Raw genomic sequence first — 15,350 nt, forward strand, 5'->3', positions numbered from 1 at the left:
TAATTGTGATTATGAATTATCCAAATGTTTACAAAGAACACATTTGATTTGAACCAGGTGTTTCATATACAGTATATAAGGCTATGTTTTTGTTATGGTGGGACAGCCTATGTGCAGTATTTTAACTGTGGGATCCAAATGTCCCCACAAGAACAGTAAACCCAAAATAGTCACCATTTGATTGAACTGCAAGACAAATCTTAAGAGGCACAGGATTATTTTAGGGTTACAGTTGGACAAGAAGTTGCTAGCTTTCAAGATGGGGTTAGGGGTTACAGATTTAATCAGTCTATGGAATGTCCAAATACAGTATGTTTGTGTGTTTGTGCATATGTGTGTGTGTGTGTGTGTGTGTGTGTGTGTGTGTGTGTGTGTGTGTTTCTGTGTCTGTCAAATGCATCTAAACACAAAGATATAGCAAAGTACTGGTCTTTGTCATTGTGAAATCTCATATTCTCCCATATCTGAAATCCAAATGTCTTGTAACCTCTCAACCTCACACAACCTAAACTCCCTCTGCACCACCCACTCTCTATCCTGGTGCCAGACACCCTGTCCTCGCTAATACAAACCACATGGCCCTAGAGCGCTACAACACACTGCGTGCCTCCAACTGCCCTTGCCGACTTCTCATTTAAAACAGAGAGGAAGAGAAGGAGAGTGAGGGAGCCCCCTCCCCTGCAACACTCTCCAAACCACCATCCAAGCCCCTCAAATCAACCCTGCGACCCACTCCCTCCCTCCCCTCCTCTGTACCTCATCTCTTCTCTGGGTGCTTAATCTCTCCAGCAGGCTCCAAGAGAGCAGGACAATAGTCTCACTGTTCAACACTGGACCCAGCCACTTTGCCACCATTATTAACACATTTTCAAATGCCCATTTCAGATTTTTATACTACAAACTACAAAAACGGCCATCATGCACTTGGCTCTGCACTTTTAGAGTTTTTGTTTGAGGACCCGGAGAACACAAAAGCTTCTTTTACTGCCCGTTGTTGAGGTGACAGCTTTAGGGACTGAGAAGGGAGGAACAACATGGGCGGAGTGTTTGAAACACACAGAACTGCAGCAGCTGTGTTTAAAGGGACTTCTGGAAACAGCTGTGTGTGGAACAGCACTGATTATGCATCTTTTCAAGTATTTTGGCACAACTGTAGCAATTACAGTGTATTACCAACAAGCAACTACTTTTTAAACACACCTTGAATAGATGGCCATAGCACACATGGTTTATTATAACACATGAGCACATTGCACATTTGGAGCCTTAAAGAGTCTACTGTTGTTACTGTTGTTACAGCTCTAGGGAAAGGTGTTAGATAGACGATAGTGCAACAATATATCTCAGAGGGAATATTATGAGTTTGTAACCCAAGACTAAATTGAGCACATCCATATAAGTGGGGATTATTTCTCTGATGTATATGCCATGAGAAATGAATTGATAAAAGTCTTATGAGGAAGGTGTCGACAAGCAATAAAAGATACAGCAGAGATTAATTTTGTGTGTCTACATTTGTTTTCTAAGGGGGTTTTCATCAAGCTTATATGCTTATACTGCATATATGTTGTATATTTCTTAATTTATGGCACAATCAGCTTTTTCTCTTGTGAGAACTTTTTTCACATAAGGAACCAATCTACTGAGCCAAATTATCCTCACATACTTGACAGTGATAAGACTCTTGCCCCGGAGGGAGAACCCATGCACGCCTTCATGAAGGGCAATATCATATCACACACTCTGATCTGGAACAAAGCCGTGCCTGTTTTCTAATTTTTAATGTGCGTTTGAGCTGCGTGGTTGAATCCAAAGAAAAGGAAAACATGCATGACATAGTAAACACACATTTCCAACACCTGGAGGAGGGCTGGGCGATGCAGCCAAAAAAAAAAAAAAAAAAAAAAAAAAAAAAGCATGATAAAATTTATCGGTCAATAATCTCATTTATATCAAACAATTATTATGTCCCATTTAAAGGCTATTTTTTTGCTTCTGTGGGAAACCGCAAGGCTCATTATGCTAATGTCCTTTAACCCCCCCCAAAACAAAATAAAAAAATCCAGTGTTCAGGGTCTGTGTGTGTCATAATGGGGCATGCAACCGGACCACTCTTGCCACATGATTAGCTGTTTGTGCATCAGTCATGGAATACAGTTATGTTGAAAACTATTGGCATTTTATCAAACAAAAATATATTGTGATAATCGTTGTTATTGTTTTGTTGCCCAGCCCTAATGTAGGGGGGGGCTCCCACAAATGATATAAATCCTCAGCTTGTTACATTTCTGCACAGGCGCACTGTTCATGTATGGCATTCTCTCACAAGTGAGACAAAGCACAAGCCACAGCTGATGCTCCTGCAGGCTTCGAGCTCTGCCCTCTCTGCCCTTTGGTGCACTCAGTGACTGCAGGTGTCCCTAACAACCCCGTATGGTCCCAGCCCTGCCCTGATGGGGAGGGATGTTTGCTCTTTTTCATGCATAGCTACATTTTGTGGGCTTTCTGCCAGAGCCTCGCCCCAGCTCCGCACACCACAGAGAGGAGGCTTTTTTTATGGTTTCTCCCTTGTCAGCTGTAAAGCAGGAGGCCGGGGGCTGCTCTGGATTAGCCATGCTCCACGGAGGAAGCTCCCAAGAGGGCGCCGTAACAGTCTGTTGTGGAGACCCCCCTTCCCCCTTTCGTAAACTCCCCTACACCACCATCTCCACCCTTGCTCTGCTCGCATCATTAAATCTCATCACCCCCATCGCCAAGTGAGCTTGAATTCATTGTTCTTCACCACACACCCATCCATTGGTGACTGTAAAAGAGCAAAAGAGGGAAGCGAGTAACCCCAGTCCTCCATCTGCCCTAACTTAGGGGCTTACGGGGCTTACTGGGGGCCCAGGAGTGTGCGCACTGAACACCCTTGCTATTTACAATCTGCCTTACAGTACAATCACTCTTGAGTAGCCTCCATGGCCCCCTAAAGTAGGGTGAGCCCAATCCCAATGTAGCCCAGCTATTTGAGGTCATCTACTGCCATTTTGCAATAATGTTCAAAATGCAATTTATACAAAAACAGCCTCTTGGTTGTGGCATGTTTTATGCCTCCATATGGTTGCTAGAGTTCTTTTTCTTTTTTTCCTTCCCAAGTATCTGTTTCTGGAGCCCTGCTTATGTTTCAAATGTAAAAGACTTTTTCAGCCATTTAAAATGTGCTTTGAATTAGCTTTTTATATTTTTTTTTTATATTTATGATTTGTGCCACTCCTTGTATTGTCTCTTTTGATAAATATTTCAAGCAACATCAAGGGATAATCTTGCTTTGATTCATCTGCCAACATGCAACAAGAGAATAATTTTCAAGGCCCTTGTGAAGGCTTTTGTGTTTGGGCCAAAGTTTGCTGCCTTGTTCATGTGGTAGATCAAAATCCAACCCATTTGAGTTACCAAGTTATGATTATGGTATTTTCTGAATGACCTAATGTCACAACAGTTTAGGATTTGGTAACTCATCAATTTATCTAATCCTTCAACAAGGTTTTCAAGGTTTTTTCAACATCTTGAATGTAGTTTTGCTGTGATTAAGTTGTTTCACTCCACAACTATAGCAGGGTTCAAACTGCCTCCACAGAAGTGTGCAAATAATATGATTTTGGACCTCTCTGATCCAGAAACAGCCTCTTTCAGTTGTTGTCCTCAGGAAGGCACTACAGGTCACTATCCACCAGAACATCCCGTTTCAAAAACAGCTTCTTCCCCACTGCCATAAGGACTCTGAACTCTGTCAAGCATGTACAATAACCACCCACTCTCATTTCCTTTCACTGGACTTCCTGCTCTTATCTGATGTATAGCACTCCATACAGAGGAGCCTTAGAACTACAGCACTTAATACTGTTATTGTCTGTGTTGCTTATGAATGTGCTGCTGCAGTGATGATGTTTGTATTTTTGTGTTGCAACTTGCCAGCATCTATTACATCTGTACCGAAACAAATTTCCACCATCCTTGGCTGTGTGGCAAAGAGAAACAAACTGAGCTGAACTATACAGAGGGATATTTCCAGGCATAACCAACAACAACTCCACCTTCTAAGTCCTCTCTCTCTCTATCTGTGACTCACCCAGGGTGACATCTGGCCGTGAGTGCACAGTCAGCCAGCATGTGAAGGGTTACAGCTGCAATCGTTTTCCCTGGCTTGGCCTGGACCCAGAGGCTTAATAAAGGGAATTAATGGAGTGCACTATCTGTCAGATTCCTAAACACAGCTGGAGCGGATGTCCATCGCCCCCAAGCTGCCCAAAACTTACTATCCTACTTCAGCAACTTACCCGTTCCCCCTTCCCCTCCCATTACCCCCTGAGCGCTGACTCTATGAAAGAGCCCCAGCTGATTGTGAAAGCTGTTTATGTATCATCACTGACGGTAATTACACAATGTGGGATAACAAACAGAGAAATTGGAAGTGGGGAGATTGGTCTGTGTGAGCATGTTGCCATTGAGTGCACTTTTAGGCTGTGGGGTTAGCTGCTGTGATGGCATACAGACTGGTATCTAATGTACACTGCATGGTATGTGTGAATGTGGCCAGGCTAATACATATTGCATGCTCATGTGCACACGGCTGGCCTTTAAATGCCAAATACAAAGCCTCTGGGAAGAATTATGCACTGCAAAATCTACACACAAATACATCCACTCTGTCGGTTCAACAATTCATTTCTGATTAGACACCCGTGACATTTGAAAAAGAGTTGGAAAAACTTGTTTGATGTTTTAATTTAAAGGCAGGTAACATGAGTAACCCAATGTCAAATGTTGACAAGGTTCAGCAGAATACTTTCAACACATATTTTCTCTGGAGAGGGTAATTAATTTTTATAATTTCATGATAGTTGGGAGAGTCACTCTGGCAGGACTCCATGCAGCATAAGTGAATGAGTTTATGCCAGCAGGAAAAACAAACTGAAAACAGAGGGGGCAGCAGGGAGAGGGGGACAGTAACACAATCTCAAAAAATAGACTTTATCTCCTCGAACTGTGTTTGACAGGGTGCTCATACAAAGGCCCAGAGGATTTGGGATTTCAGTGGGCACTGGAAAATAGCAGTTGGTGTCAGAAATCCTTCAGTAAGAGTTTATCTTTATCCAGCTATACCACAGTATTGTGCAGCCAATCAGGCAGTAGGGTATGGGTGTCAATGCCTGTGAAAATGAATGCTGGCAGGGCTCCAAAAGCAACACAAAGGGTTCAGAATTCACCCCAACATGTTCTGCAATCTCCTGAGACCCTCCAACTCCACAAACTGGGTCAAGGTTTATCCTGGTTCAGAGGCAATTTTCTGGGGTCACCAGAGATCATTCTGAGTGACTTAACAGAAACACAGAAAATGGCTTTCAGAGTCCAGGTGTGACTTCACAAGTGCTGCATTAATAGTCTTCTGTCAGGTCAGAGAGACTCAAGGAAAGTCTGGGAAGAACGGGGAGTTGAGGTATAACTATGCCTCCCAACTGTCACACAGTCTGTGGAAACTCTTTTTTTAAATGGCAATTTGACAGCTTGAGCAATAAATACAGCTTTGAACCTGACAGTTAAGAATCATATACAATATACTGTATTTGCTCTCAAGAACACATGTCAAAGGGAACAACTTTGTTTCAGCCAGATGAAAACATTGCTTAAAAGTCAGCATTTAATTCCACCATAACTATTCTGGATTGTATAATAAACCCTGTAAGTGAATCACATTTTCAGGACATTCAACAATCAAACACTGCTGTGGCATAAAAAATGGTAAATGTCAACGAATCTGGGGGGAAATTATTCGGCAATAAATACACAGCACACTCATGAAAGAGAGGTTCAAACATTCATGTCTTGGCTTTCCATGTCTTTGGCTTGGTAAGTACGTTATTTGACAAATAGCACTGGCATGGTAATTGCAGTCACATAGGATCAGCCTGTTCACAACACATATGCAGCAGGCTGGTCAATAGGTAGATAGGATGACTAACAATCAGAGGGTTAAAGGTTTGATCCCTGACAAAAGGCTGTACTGAAGCTGCAAGGTGGTGACTGCAGGATGAAAACCATTATGTGGGGTAGTATTATTATGTTCCCACCATTGGTGTTGAGTGCTCTTCAGCAAGACACTCCACGGACGCCACACTACAGGTAGCCCTGTGCTCTTATGTCTTAAGGAATGCCCACTGTACAGTAGATGTATGAGGCCAGTTCCATTACTTGCTATAAATTGGCCACTAAATTGAACGTTCATCCTGAATCTTTATTGAGGATAACGGGGCAAATGGTAATGCCTGGACACAAGTTGACTGTAAAGGTCCTGAAAGCTCAGGAACTGAAGGATCAGTTCCACTTCCCAATGGCTGCTTTTTAACAAAATAAGTTATTGCTTAAAGGCTGAGAAACATATGGTATATATAAATGGTTCCTAAGATTGGACAATGTGGATATTAGATGCAAACTGCCTGGCAGCTCAGTCAGGAGCAGCTGAGGACACTGTACTTGATATGGCCTTAAAAAGGGATTGACAACTTAAGTTGATCCTGTGCTGCAGTGGTAATTGAGCCCTTAGGTGATACAAGCTGAGCAAGTATTGTGTATGCAGGTAAGATGTTGGCCAAAAAGTTAGCTCTGTGTGGATACCACAGCCAAGGCAATATTTTGCTCCAGGACACTGATTAGCACACTGCATTAGCATTGCAGCACACAGCCAATCATGCTGTTCTGCAGGGGAAAATTCAGCAGCTGGCACTGGAACTGACGAGTCACAACAGGAGCCTCATGATGAAGCCCTTGACTTTTAAGGCACTACCTGATAATAAGCTAACTTGCATTGATGTGTTTTCCACTCTGTGATGACATCTGTGGGTCTGTGCTAACTACCTCTTCACTCAAATTAACAGCCAGTGGTATCAACATCAAATGCCAGCAACTTTGCTTGCCTTTTCTATGCCTCCTAAGTGTCTTTTCACACTTCCAAAAATATCAACAACATAAACATGCTATAAATATCTGCCAGGCTAATTGAGTTATATTTATAGCTTTGGTTTTAAAAAGAAGTTCCAGGAGTAAAGCAAGCAGTGAGAGTTCGTTAGATTTAAGCAGCAGAATGAGGGCAGTGTTATCACAAATGGCTGCTTTGTGCACCATGAAAAATGAGCTTTTTCTTGCATGGCCTCTGGGGAGGGGGCCAGTGACCTTCACAATTTTCCTCTGAAAACACCAGCCACTAGGTGGAGGAGCAACCATGGGGGGCTATGAAGGGAGACGCCGACCATCATGAGCATGGGGGGTTTGACTCTGTCTGAACAGACCACAAGGAAACCCTTCATGAACCTCCACGCTTATTTACGCATACAAATACACACACACACACACACACACACACACAGACACACAGATCCATAATGAATGCTTATGTAAACCATAATTCTATATTTCAATTTAAGAAAAAAATATGTGACATCAAATATGATGTACTGTTGCCAAATTATATTTATTTATTCATGCAAGTATGTATGTTGTGCCTTTTTCCCCCCTCTTTTCAATACAGTAAAGGCTAAACAGTTTCAACCTGCTTCTTTACCACACTGTTTGTTTATCCGACTCCAAAGGGCTTTCCCTGCTGGAAAGAGTGGTGCTACACTGATGTTTGCAGTAAGCATATTCCATTTCAAAGGTATGTGGCCCTTTGCAGTCAATGCTCTAGTGTGACTGACTTTCTTGATCTCATCCCTAAACAAAACTGTACACAGTCTTTACCATCTACAGTACATACTCAAACTCCCCTGAGGGCTGACATTCCAACTGCTGACATTATAAACAATATTTGCCAATCTAGTCTCAGTTTCTAACAGACACAAATGATAAACTCTTTTCCTAGAAAAGTAGTTCGGCATAGTAAATGCAAGTCAACAGAATACACAAAATAAGAGACGTGACTGTTTTCTGTGCAATGCTGTTCAGATCAAGAATGATGGGATAAGGATACCTACCTGCAAATGGAAAAAAAAATATTCATCTGGGTGAACTCATCTATTTTGCTATTTGGTATGCTATACCACCAAGGTGACATAATTATCAATGATTGGTACAGTGGAGACTAATTTTTTAATAATTTTCCACAACTTGACCTTGGCCTGTCACTCCTACCCTGTCTGTGAGAATGGCCTGTTTGGCCAGCAGCTGGTCACGGTCCATCTGGCTCTGAGACAGCTGCTCCCTTAGGGCCTTGTTCTCCTCCAGTACACTGACCTCAGATCTCTCACCTGGGATTAGGGAAGAGATCACACATAAAGATGGGCTATCAACAACTACGGTCAAAGTTAATCTTATAACAAGATATTGTGTCTGTACTGAATGTGTTTAAAATGCTTTGACCCATCAGTTTGGACTAATAGTACTTTTCCCTACCAGTGGGCTGCTCTGCCAGGTTGCGGGTGATGATCTGGCGGATGCGGGTGGAGACAGGTGTAGGTGTGGCACTGAGGTCTTGTCCATCACCTTGTAGTGTCAGGCTTCTCTCTCCTGTGCTGCCCTCAGGATGGAGCAGAGACTCCTCCAACCTCTACAACACCATTCCACCCACTGTTACATGAAGAGGACTCACAAGACCGCAAATTATCTGTTGATTTATTTAGTTTTCACTGTTCTGTCAATTTAGGTGTTATGTAATTTGTGTTTCTGAAAAGGATATACAACTTGACTGAGGGGAGTTGGACTACATCATGTCATAGAGTCTAAACTACCCATGAAAGGAGTGCACACAAGGGATTCCCATACAAACTCACTCATACTGTATGTCTAACATGTAAGTACAAATAAACATGTATTCCCCAATTTTATTAGTCTCCAGCTGCCACTGTCATATGAGCAGGCCTACATTGATCAGTGCATGTATATGATGCAATTGCGCATATACAGTATGTGCACCCAATGTGCATGTGAGGGCACATTGGAGTCCCTGCAAGGGATCCAGCAAAATGAGGCTTAGCATTGTTATGGGTAAGAATGAATACTTTATTCAAAGCTTTCACAAACCTTTTCCTCCCTAATCACAGTATAGACACTTATGAAGTAATTAAGTCATATTAAATGGTGAATCAAGGAAGTGGCATGGCGTGGCAGCTGTACCCTAAAAGAAGGTCTTGCCACCCCAGCTGCCACATAGTTTTGGATAGTCAAATAAACAAAAATGTTGTTGTTGGTCAGAAATTCACAGTAGCAAAATTCCAATGTCCAAGTTCAAGTGAACACTGCATGGTGTGTGGAAACCTGTGGACAAATTCAAGTGGGATGAGGCTGAGCAGTGGTGGATCTAGATATTTTTATATAGGGTGGCATGGAGCTAGGGCAGTGTGATTTGGGGCGTGGGGCACAGCTGTATAGTTGCTGAATCCTGGTTGGAGCTGATGATGCTGCGCTTTGATTGGCCAGTCTGTTTGAGGGCGGAACCTGAAGGACCCTCTGCATGTACTACAAATACACTGTATGATACGTTGTATCATATAATGTAACATACAATGTATGTATCAGTTTATGTTTTTATGTTCCATTGTAATGATACAGTGTATCCATTGTATCCATTCATGCAAAGCCTATATAGAGAAGGCCCAACCGAGGTCACTGACTGCTGTGAGACAGAGAGAAAGTGCAGTACCACATTGTCTCACCCCTCTTGTCCACAGGTTTCCATGGCAGGCCTTTGCCACCCCATTTACAAACTCCTAGTTCCGCAGGTGGTCATACCTGATAACAAGCATAATGGCCCTTGGGGTAAAGTCCCGTCACAAGGGGTCCGTGGGTCTGTTGCTAATTTCGGGGAGCCTTGGGCTAGACCAAGGGGCTCAGAGACAAAGTAAAAAAAAAAAAATCTATCTATCTATCTAACTACCTAGCAAGAGAGGGATTTTCATGAAGAATTTTTCTCCTACTCAAAAATGTACAATGCAGCACAATAGCGTAAGTATCTGTCATTTACTAAAAGATAGAAATGTTACGAGTCAAAATTCAGCCCCAGTCAAGTTGAGGTTAAGTCAAAAAAACAAAATGGGACTAGCATAGCTTAATTACTGGGGGTCTGTGTGGGACGAAATAGCAGCTACGTGATCCCACAGATATTTAGGAATGGAGCTAAGGCCCACGGTCTCAGACTGAAAACCTCTGGTCTAACATTAGACTTATTCCAACAGGTCAGTGTTGATCTCAGAAAGTTCTCCTTTTATCAAAACATGAACAGCTAACGCTACTCTGTAAGCTAGTTAGAAACAATTTGTTGTACCAACCTGAATCACAGCCTCCAGTCCGGGTGAATGAGTGTCTTGGTCTCCCTCTGAACTCATTGCGATAGTCGCCCAGTTTTATCAATTACAGCGTCAGCTACGTGACACTTATGACTGATTCGTTTCATGAGACGAAGAGCAGAAAAATGTAAGTTTATCAGCTGAGTCAAACAGAATGCGAACTAAACATATCTCATAAAATGATGTAACTGGAAATAAAGAAAACGGTTGAAGCACGTTGCCAATCTGTGACTCACTGCACACAGACAAGACTACAAGAGTTGCCAAGAAATATGATTTTGCTGCGAAATAAACTTTAGGAGTGGTTGCAAGCAACTCCAGTCAAATCCGAGTTGGCGTTGCCCGGGTAACCTTGCATTTCCGGGCCGTTGCCATACCAACAGAATGCTGGCTTGGGTGTTTCCATGGTAGTAGGGACGCCCAAGTGAAGCAGATAGATTCCAGCAAGTTAATGATCAGAAACGTAGAGGCAAATGGACAAGTGTACATTGCTTTACCATTCGGGTGGACGATAAAAATGCGATACATTTTTATTCATAATTCAAAATATTACAGGTGGAAGCCGCAGACATGTTGTTAGGCTATGATTATCATATGCAATTTATGCATAATGTCAACAATCAAAACAGCAGGTCACAAAATATTTTCTGCAAAGTTTTAATGATTCACGATAATGCTGATCTCAAATTCACATGATATGAAGTACAAATAAAAACATATCCACAGCCAAAAAGGGCCCTAAAAACAACTAAGAATACCTGAGGATCAAGTGACACACTATTCTGGGGTGCAATGACATCCCTATAACCCCGTGGTAAACATTCCCTTTGCATTGTAACAAGTGACAGAGAGGGCTATGCTCACTGTGAGTCTGAGGTTAGTTTGGCAGGGCCCTTATGTTGAATCAATGGGGAAAAGCTCAGGCCACTGCGACGGGTCTAGGAATATGCTACAAGTTCCACTGTAGAACCAGAGTCTTGGAAGGAAACACTCCACGCTCCAGCTGTTGGATGCTCGATTGTACGCTTCCACTTCAACCCCATAGTCTCCGTCCATACCTTTCCAATGGCCTCCGGTGACAAACAGCTGCCCATCCAGCACTACCAGACCTCCATTCTCATGGAGCATGTGGAGAAGCTGGACCTGAACAGAGGGAGGACAAGACAGAAAAATAGGACTTTGTTTGTATTCAGAGATAAGGTAACAGTAAAGTGAAATTGGTGCCTGTTGCTCCTGCATGCATCCATTAAATTAATTACATGACATTATTAAATACTGTTCAGATTCATTGTTATGTAAGCAGCTACATTATACGTTTTTATGTGACTTAATGGACGTTATCTTGACTTAATGGTATTTGATTTAAAATAAATGCAAATTTTGTTAGTGTTAGATATTATTTTGATCTTAGTTAGTAGTGACTAAGGACTCCATCGCCTACCTTTTGCCACATATTTGCTTCCGGGTCATAAGAGTAGACTTTTTTAGTGTTGTCAGCAACCAGATAAATAATGCCATCCATAGAGACAGAGCGAGGAGAGGACAAGTACTTAGGGATGAAGGGGGAACAAATAATACTCCAACCATCTGTAAGGAAAAAAAAAAAAAAATTGTAAACCATAAGGTGTAATACCATAATAATAAAGGACAAGATAAACATCAGTGCAAAATTAATGTTGTGGTTTGTCCAGTAAACAAGCAAAAGGCATGGATATGGGAATAGAAGAATAAATAAATAAATTAATTCAAGACAATTAGCTGTCTATGTAGCATATTGTAGCTGTCAGGTGATACACCATAACTCAATTTTGGTGATATTCATGATTTTACTTCAACTGCAGAATGATCCAGTGTTCTTATAGGGTTGTTGGACTGAGAAAATCCTACAGCTGAAACACTGATTAAACTTTTTCAACCTCAAAAATACATGGTTGTCAATCTGTATCATATTGTTCGGACAGTCTGGAGATACAAGATTTTCGCCTGGCAGCAGTGACATGCTGTGCAAGTCATGCCTACCTATGACGGGGTTGTAGCACTGCATAGTCAAAGCATTGTACTTCACTGCACATGAGCCGATGACGTAGAGCTTCCCATTACATGAAGTGGCAGTGAAGTTAGTCACATATCTCAAGGCAGGGCATGTTAAGGCCCAGGTGTCATTGTATGGGTCATAGTGTTCAACCTCAACATGGCTCAGGGTTGTCCCTAAAGAAAAAAAAACATGTAATGCTGAATAAGTGATGAGGCTCAATCATGTTCTCAAATATTAAATACTTATCATTATATACTGTATAGCTAACAGGAGCAGCACCGGCACACTTGTCAAAGTTGCTGTAACCTGCTCATATTTATCTGCAATGGAAAACACCATCAAAATTCCTAAACATTAGAAGACCACAGACAGGCCATCGAAGGGCAGATGAGTCTGCAGAGTTCATCACAGTTTTCCATTTTACTGCAGGTTTAAGGCAACACAGGCAGGATTGTATTTATTTTCTTACCTCCAATGACGTAAATCTCTCCATTCAGTGTTGCTGACATGTGGTTAGTCCGAGGCCGGAGCATAGGTGCCACAGTAACCCACCTCCCCTCTCGAGTGATGTACTTCCAGGTCTCTGTGGTTGACCAGGTGTTGGTATTTGAACCTCGGGAGCCCCCTGTAAGACAGACAAGAGCACTTTGTCAACAGTCTAAGAATACATTGCACGTCACACAAGAAAAAATCTACAGTGCAGTCTCCTCAAAACCATTTTTCATGACTCTTTCCCCTTTATGGATATTTCCTTATAAAGTCCCTCTGTTTTAGAGGATTGTGCACACTTGACCAACCTGTGACATAGACATCATTGTTCAGTGAGACCATGGAGTAACCCCACTTGTTAGGGTTGGGGAAATTAGGGAGCTCATGCCACTGTTCTGTGGAGACAAAAGGAGTTAGGAGACGTCGTTGTCAAGCTGTAATTGATGCTCAAGGGCACATGACAAGTTATTGACACTGACATTTTTTGTTGTGGTATATCCACCACTGTTGTTGGCTTTTGTTTCAAGAAATTGTTTGAGATGAGGAAATCACCAGTGTATACTTCTACTTAAATGCCCTACTTTCATGATATAATATCACTGTAGCGTGACCTTTTTATATTTTCCATAAATTTCACCCAAAAGCCAAATATCCCTAACTTTTTGTGAGTAGTGTATAAGCATATATATATGATAGATATATAAGATATATAAGATGTATAAGCAGAAGTAAGTGTACGGGTCTTTGTGTTGTAGAAGGCACAGTTTCTGGGCAGCAGTCTTGGGTCTCTGTCCCCATCTTCATCTTCATCATCTGAGTCATCCAGGGATCGACCTCCCATTACAAACAACACCTCCTGCAGGTTTGGTTGTGGACTCTGAGAGCTGACTCGGTCCGTATATCCTGGCACTAAATCCATCTTCTGGAAAAGAAAATGTCATGTGATTGTTAACGGTAATCTACTCAGATTGAGTAAATAATGATAAGAGAGCAAAGTATGAGGAGGGTGAAGTGTGAACTCACTAACCTCTCTGTGAACATTTTCAACAGCCTCCCTGCAGCTGGGAGAAGCCAGGACCAGACTGTCCTTCAGCAGGTTGTCAGCCAGGTAGTCTGGGCTGAGTAGTGAGAGGCGGGTCAGCATCAGGAGCTCAGGGAGATGGCAAAGCCGAGACTCCTTGTGGTGCCTGACCCAGGTCAGGACGGCCTCCACACGGGTGCACTCTGACCGCGTTTGCAGTCCTTCATTGGACAGACAAGCAGCCAGCCTGTCTTTTCCCAGCAGCAGGAACTCCTCACCCTGCTGCACCGCTTCAAAGTTCTCCAAGAGAAAGGCCCATGCCTTGGCTACTACCTCTGGGCAGCCATGGATCTCCCCAAACTCCAGAATTCCCAGGCAGTTGGTTGCATCGATCTGGTGCTGAAGGTATCGGCTACACACAGCTCGCACTGTTTGGAACTGCAGCTGGCTGGAGGTGCAGATCAGTCCTTCCACATTGTCCTGGTTGATTGTCAATTTGCCTGTGTAGGCAAAGTCCAGCAAGGAGCTGAAGATGTCTGGGTCCACGTCATGAAGCTCTACACGAGCAGCTATGCTCTCTACAAAGTCCCCTGAAAACATGGAGCGGAAGTACATACTGCAGAGGGCCAGCACGCTGCGGTGACAGGGGAAGTCCCGCCCCCCTGCACTTAAAGTCACATCCACCAGTTTGGGGTGAGAGCAAAGAGAGCGCAGGCCCTCCAGGATGCTCTGGGAATGGGAAGACAGACAAAAGTCTAGGTCGTCCACGTTGCGCACCATGGTCAACTCTAGCTCAGAGTTTAAGTTTCTCTTTCGGCAGGGATGATTAGTGAGTTTAATGTTTACCTGCAAGTGTAGAAAAAATAATTCTTAAATTTGAGTAAAACCAAATATATCCTTCACAGAGAGCAACAGTAACAATTTAACAACAGTAAAAACTTATATATGGAAACTTATATGGATATCATATTTGTAAGACATTTTTCATGTGATTGGACAGTGGAACTACAATTTAGAAAAGAAGTGATTTCCTGTTTGTCATTCATTGCTCTACCAATAATCGGTGTCTATAGACACATTTTGTGCTGCTTTTGTTATGAATAATAATAAAAAAATTAATTCTTAGACACTAGTACAAATGAAAAGCCAGTAATCAAGGTTTGGGAGAATATTTGTTTTAGTCTTCTTCAAAACAGAGTATAATTTCTTCTCTGTGACAAAAAATGTATTTGATTTAGTAATTAACCAGAACAAAAACTTTACAAGAGTAACTTCTTCAAAGTATGGTATCATTGTTCTCTAACTGACTGGACTACACTGGTTTGTTTACTTGTGGACAAAGATGCCAGTTTTGTTTTGGCTTTCTGAGCCTGATATGAGCTATGGCCATAATCATCTCTGAAACATGCAATAAATTCCATTTCCTGTCATCAAAATACCGTGAAATTAAAGAAAGGAATGACAAACTCACCAAAGAAGCAAAAACTGGAAA

The 15,350-nt window shown here is 42.3% G+C and overlaps 2 protein-coding genes across 2 annotated transcripts in view; both read right to left on the bottom strand.

Annotated features, from left to right (window-relative positions):
- crocc2 (ciliary rootlet coiled-coil, rootletin family member 2) overlaps positions 1-10,352 on the bottom strand; it is a 34,352-nt gene extending 24,000 nt beyond the window's left edge. The window contains exons 1-3 of the mRNA XM_030050014.1: positions 10,296-10,352; positions 8,425-8,578; positions 8,158-8,279 (exon numbers count right to left, since the gene is read on the bottom strand). Coding sequence (XP_029905874.1) covers positions 8,158-8,279; positions 8,425-8,578; positions 10,296-10,352 — 333 coding nt within the window. The remainder of the gene's footprint in view (positions 1-8,157; positions 8,280-8,424; positions 8,579-10,295) is intronic.
- Positions 10,353-10,903: 551 nt separating this feature from the next.
- On the bottom strand, positions 10,904-14,650 carry klhl30 (kelch-like family member 30). The gene is made up of 7 exons (XM_030049151.1): positions 13,865-14,650; positions 13,576-13,759; positions 13,146-13,232; positions 12,818-12,973; positions 12,333-12,521; positions 11,755-11,900; positions 10,904-11,456 (listed from the first exon to the last, which is right to left on the bottom strand). Exons 1-7 carry the CDS (start codon positions 14,636-14,638, stop codon positions 11,208-11,210), a joined length of 1,785 nt encoding a protein of 594 aa, XP_029905011.1. The 5' UTR covers positions 14,639-14,650; the 3' UTR covers positions 10,904-11,207.
- Between the last annotated feature and the right edge of the window lie 700 nt (positions 14,651-15,350).

The sequence above is a fragment of the Myripristis murdjan genome, chromosome 4 (assembly GCF_902150065.1).
Source record: "Myripristis murdjan chromosome 4, fMyrMur1.1, whole genome shotgun sequence".
In the NCBI taxonomy this organism is placed as follows: Eukaryota; Metazoa; Chordata; class Actinopteri; order Holocentriformes; family Holocentridae; genus Myripristis; species Myripristis murdjan.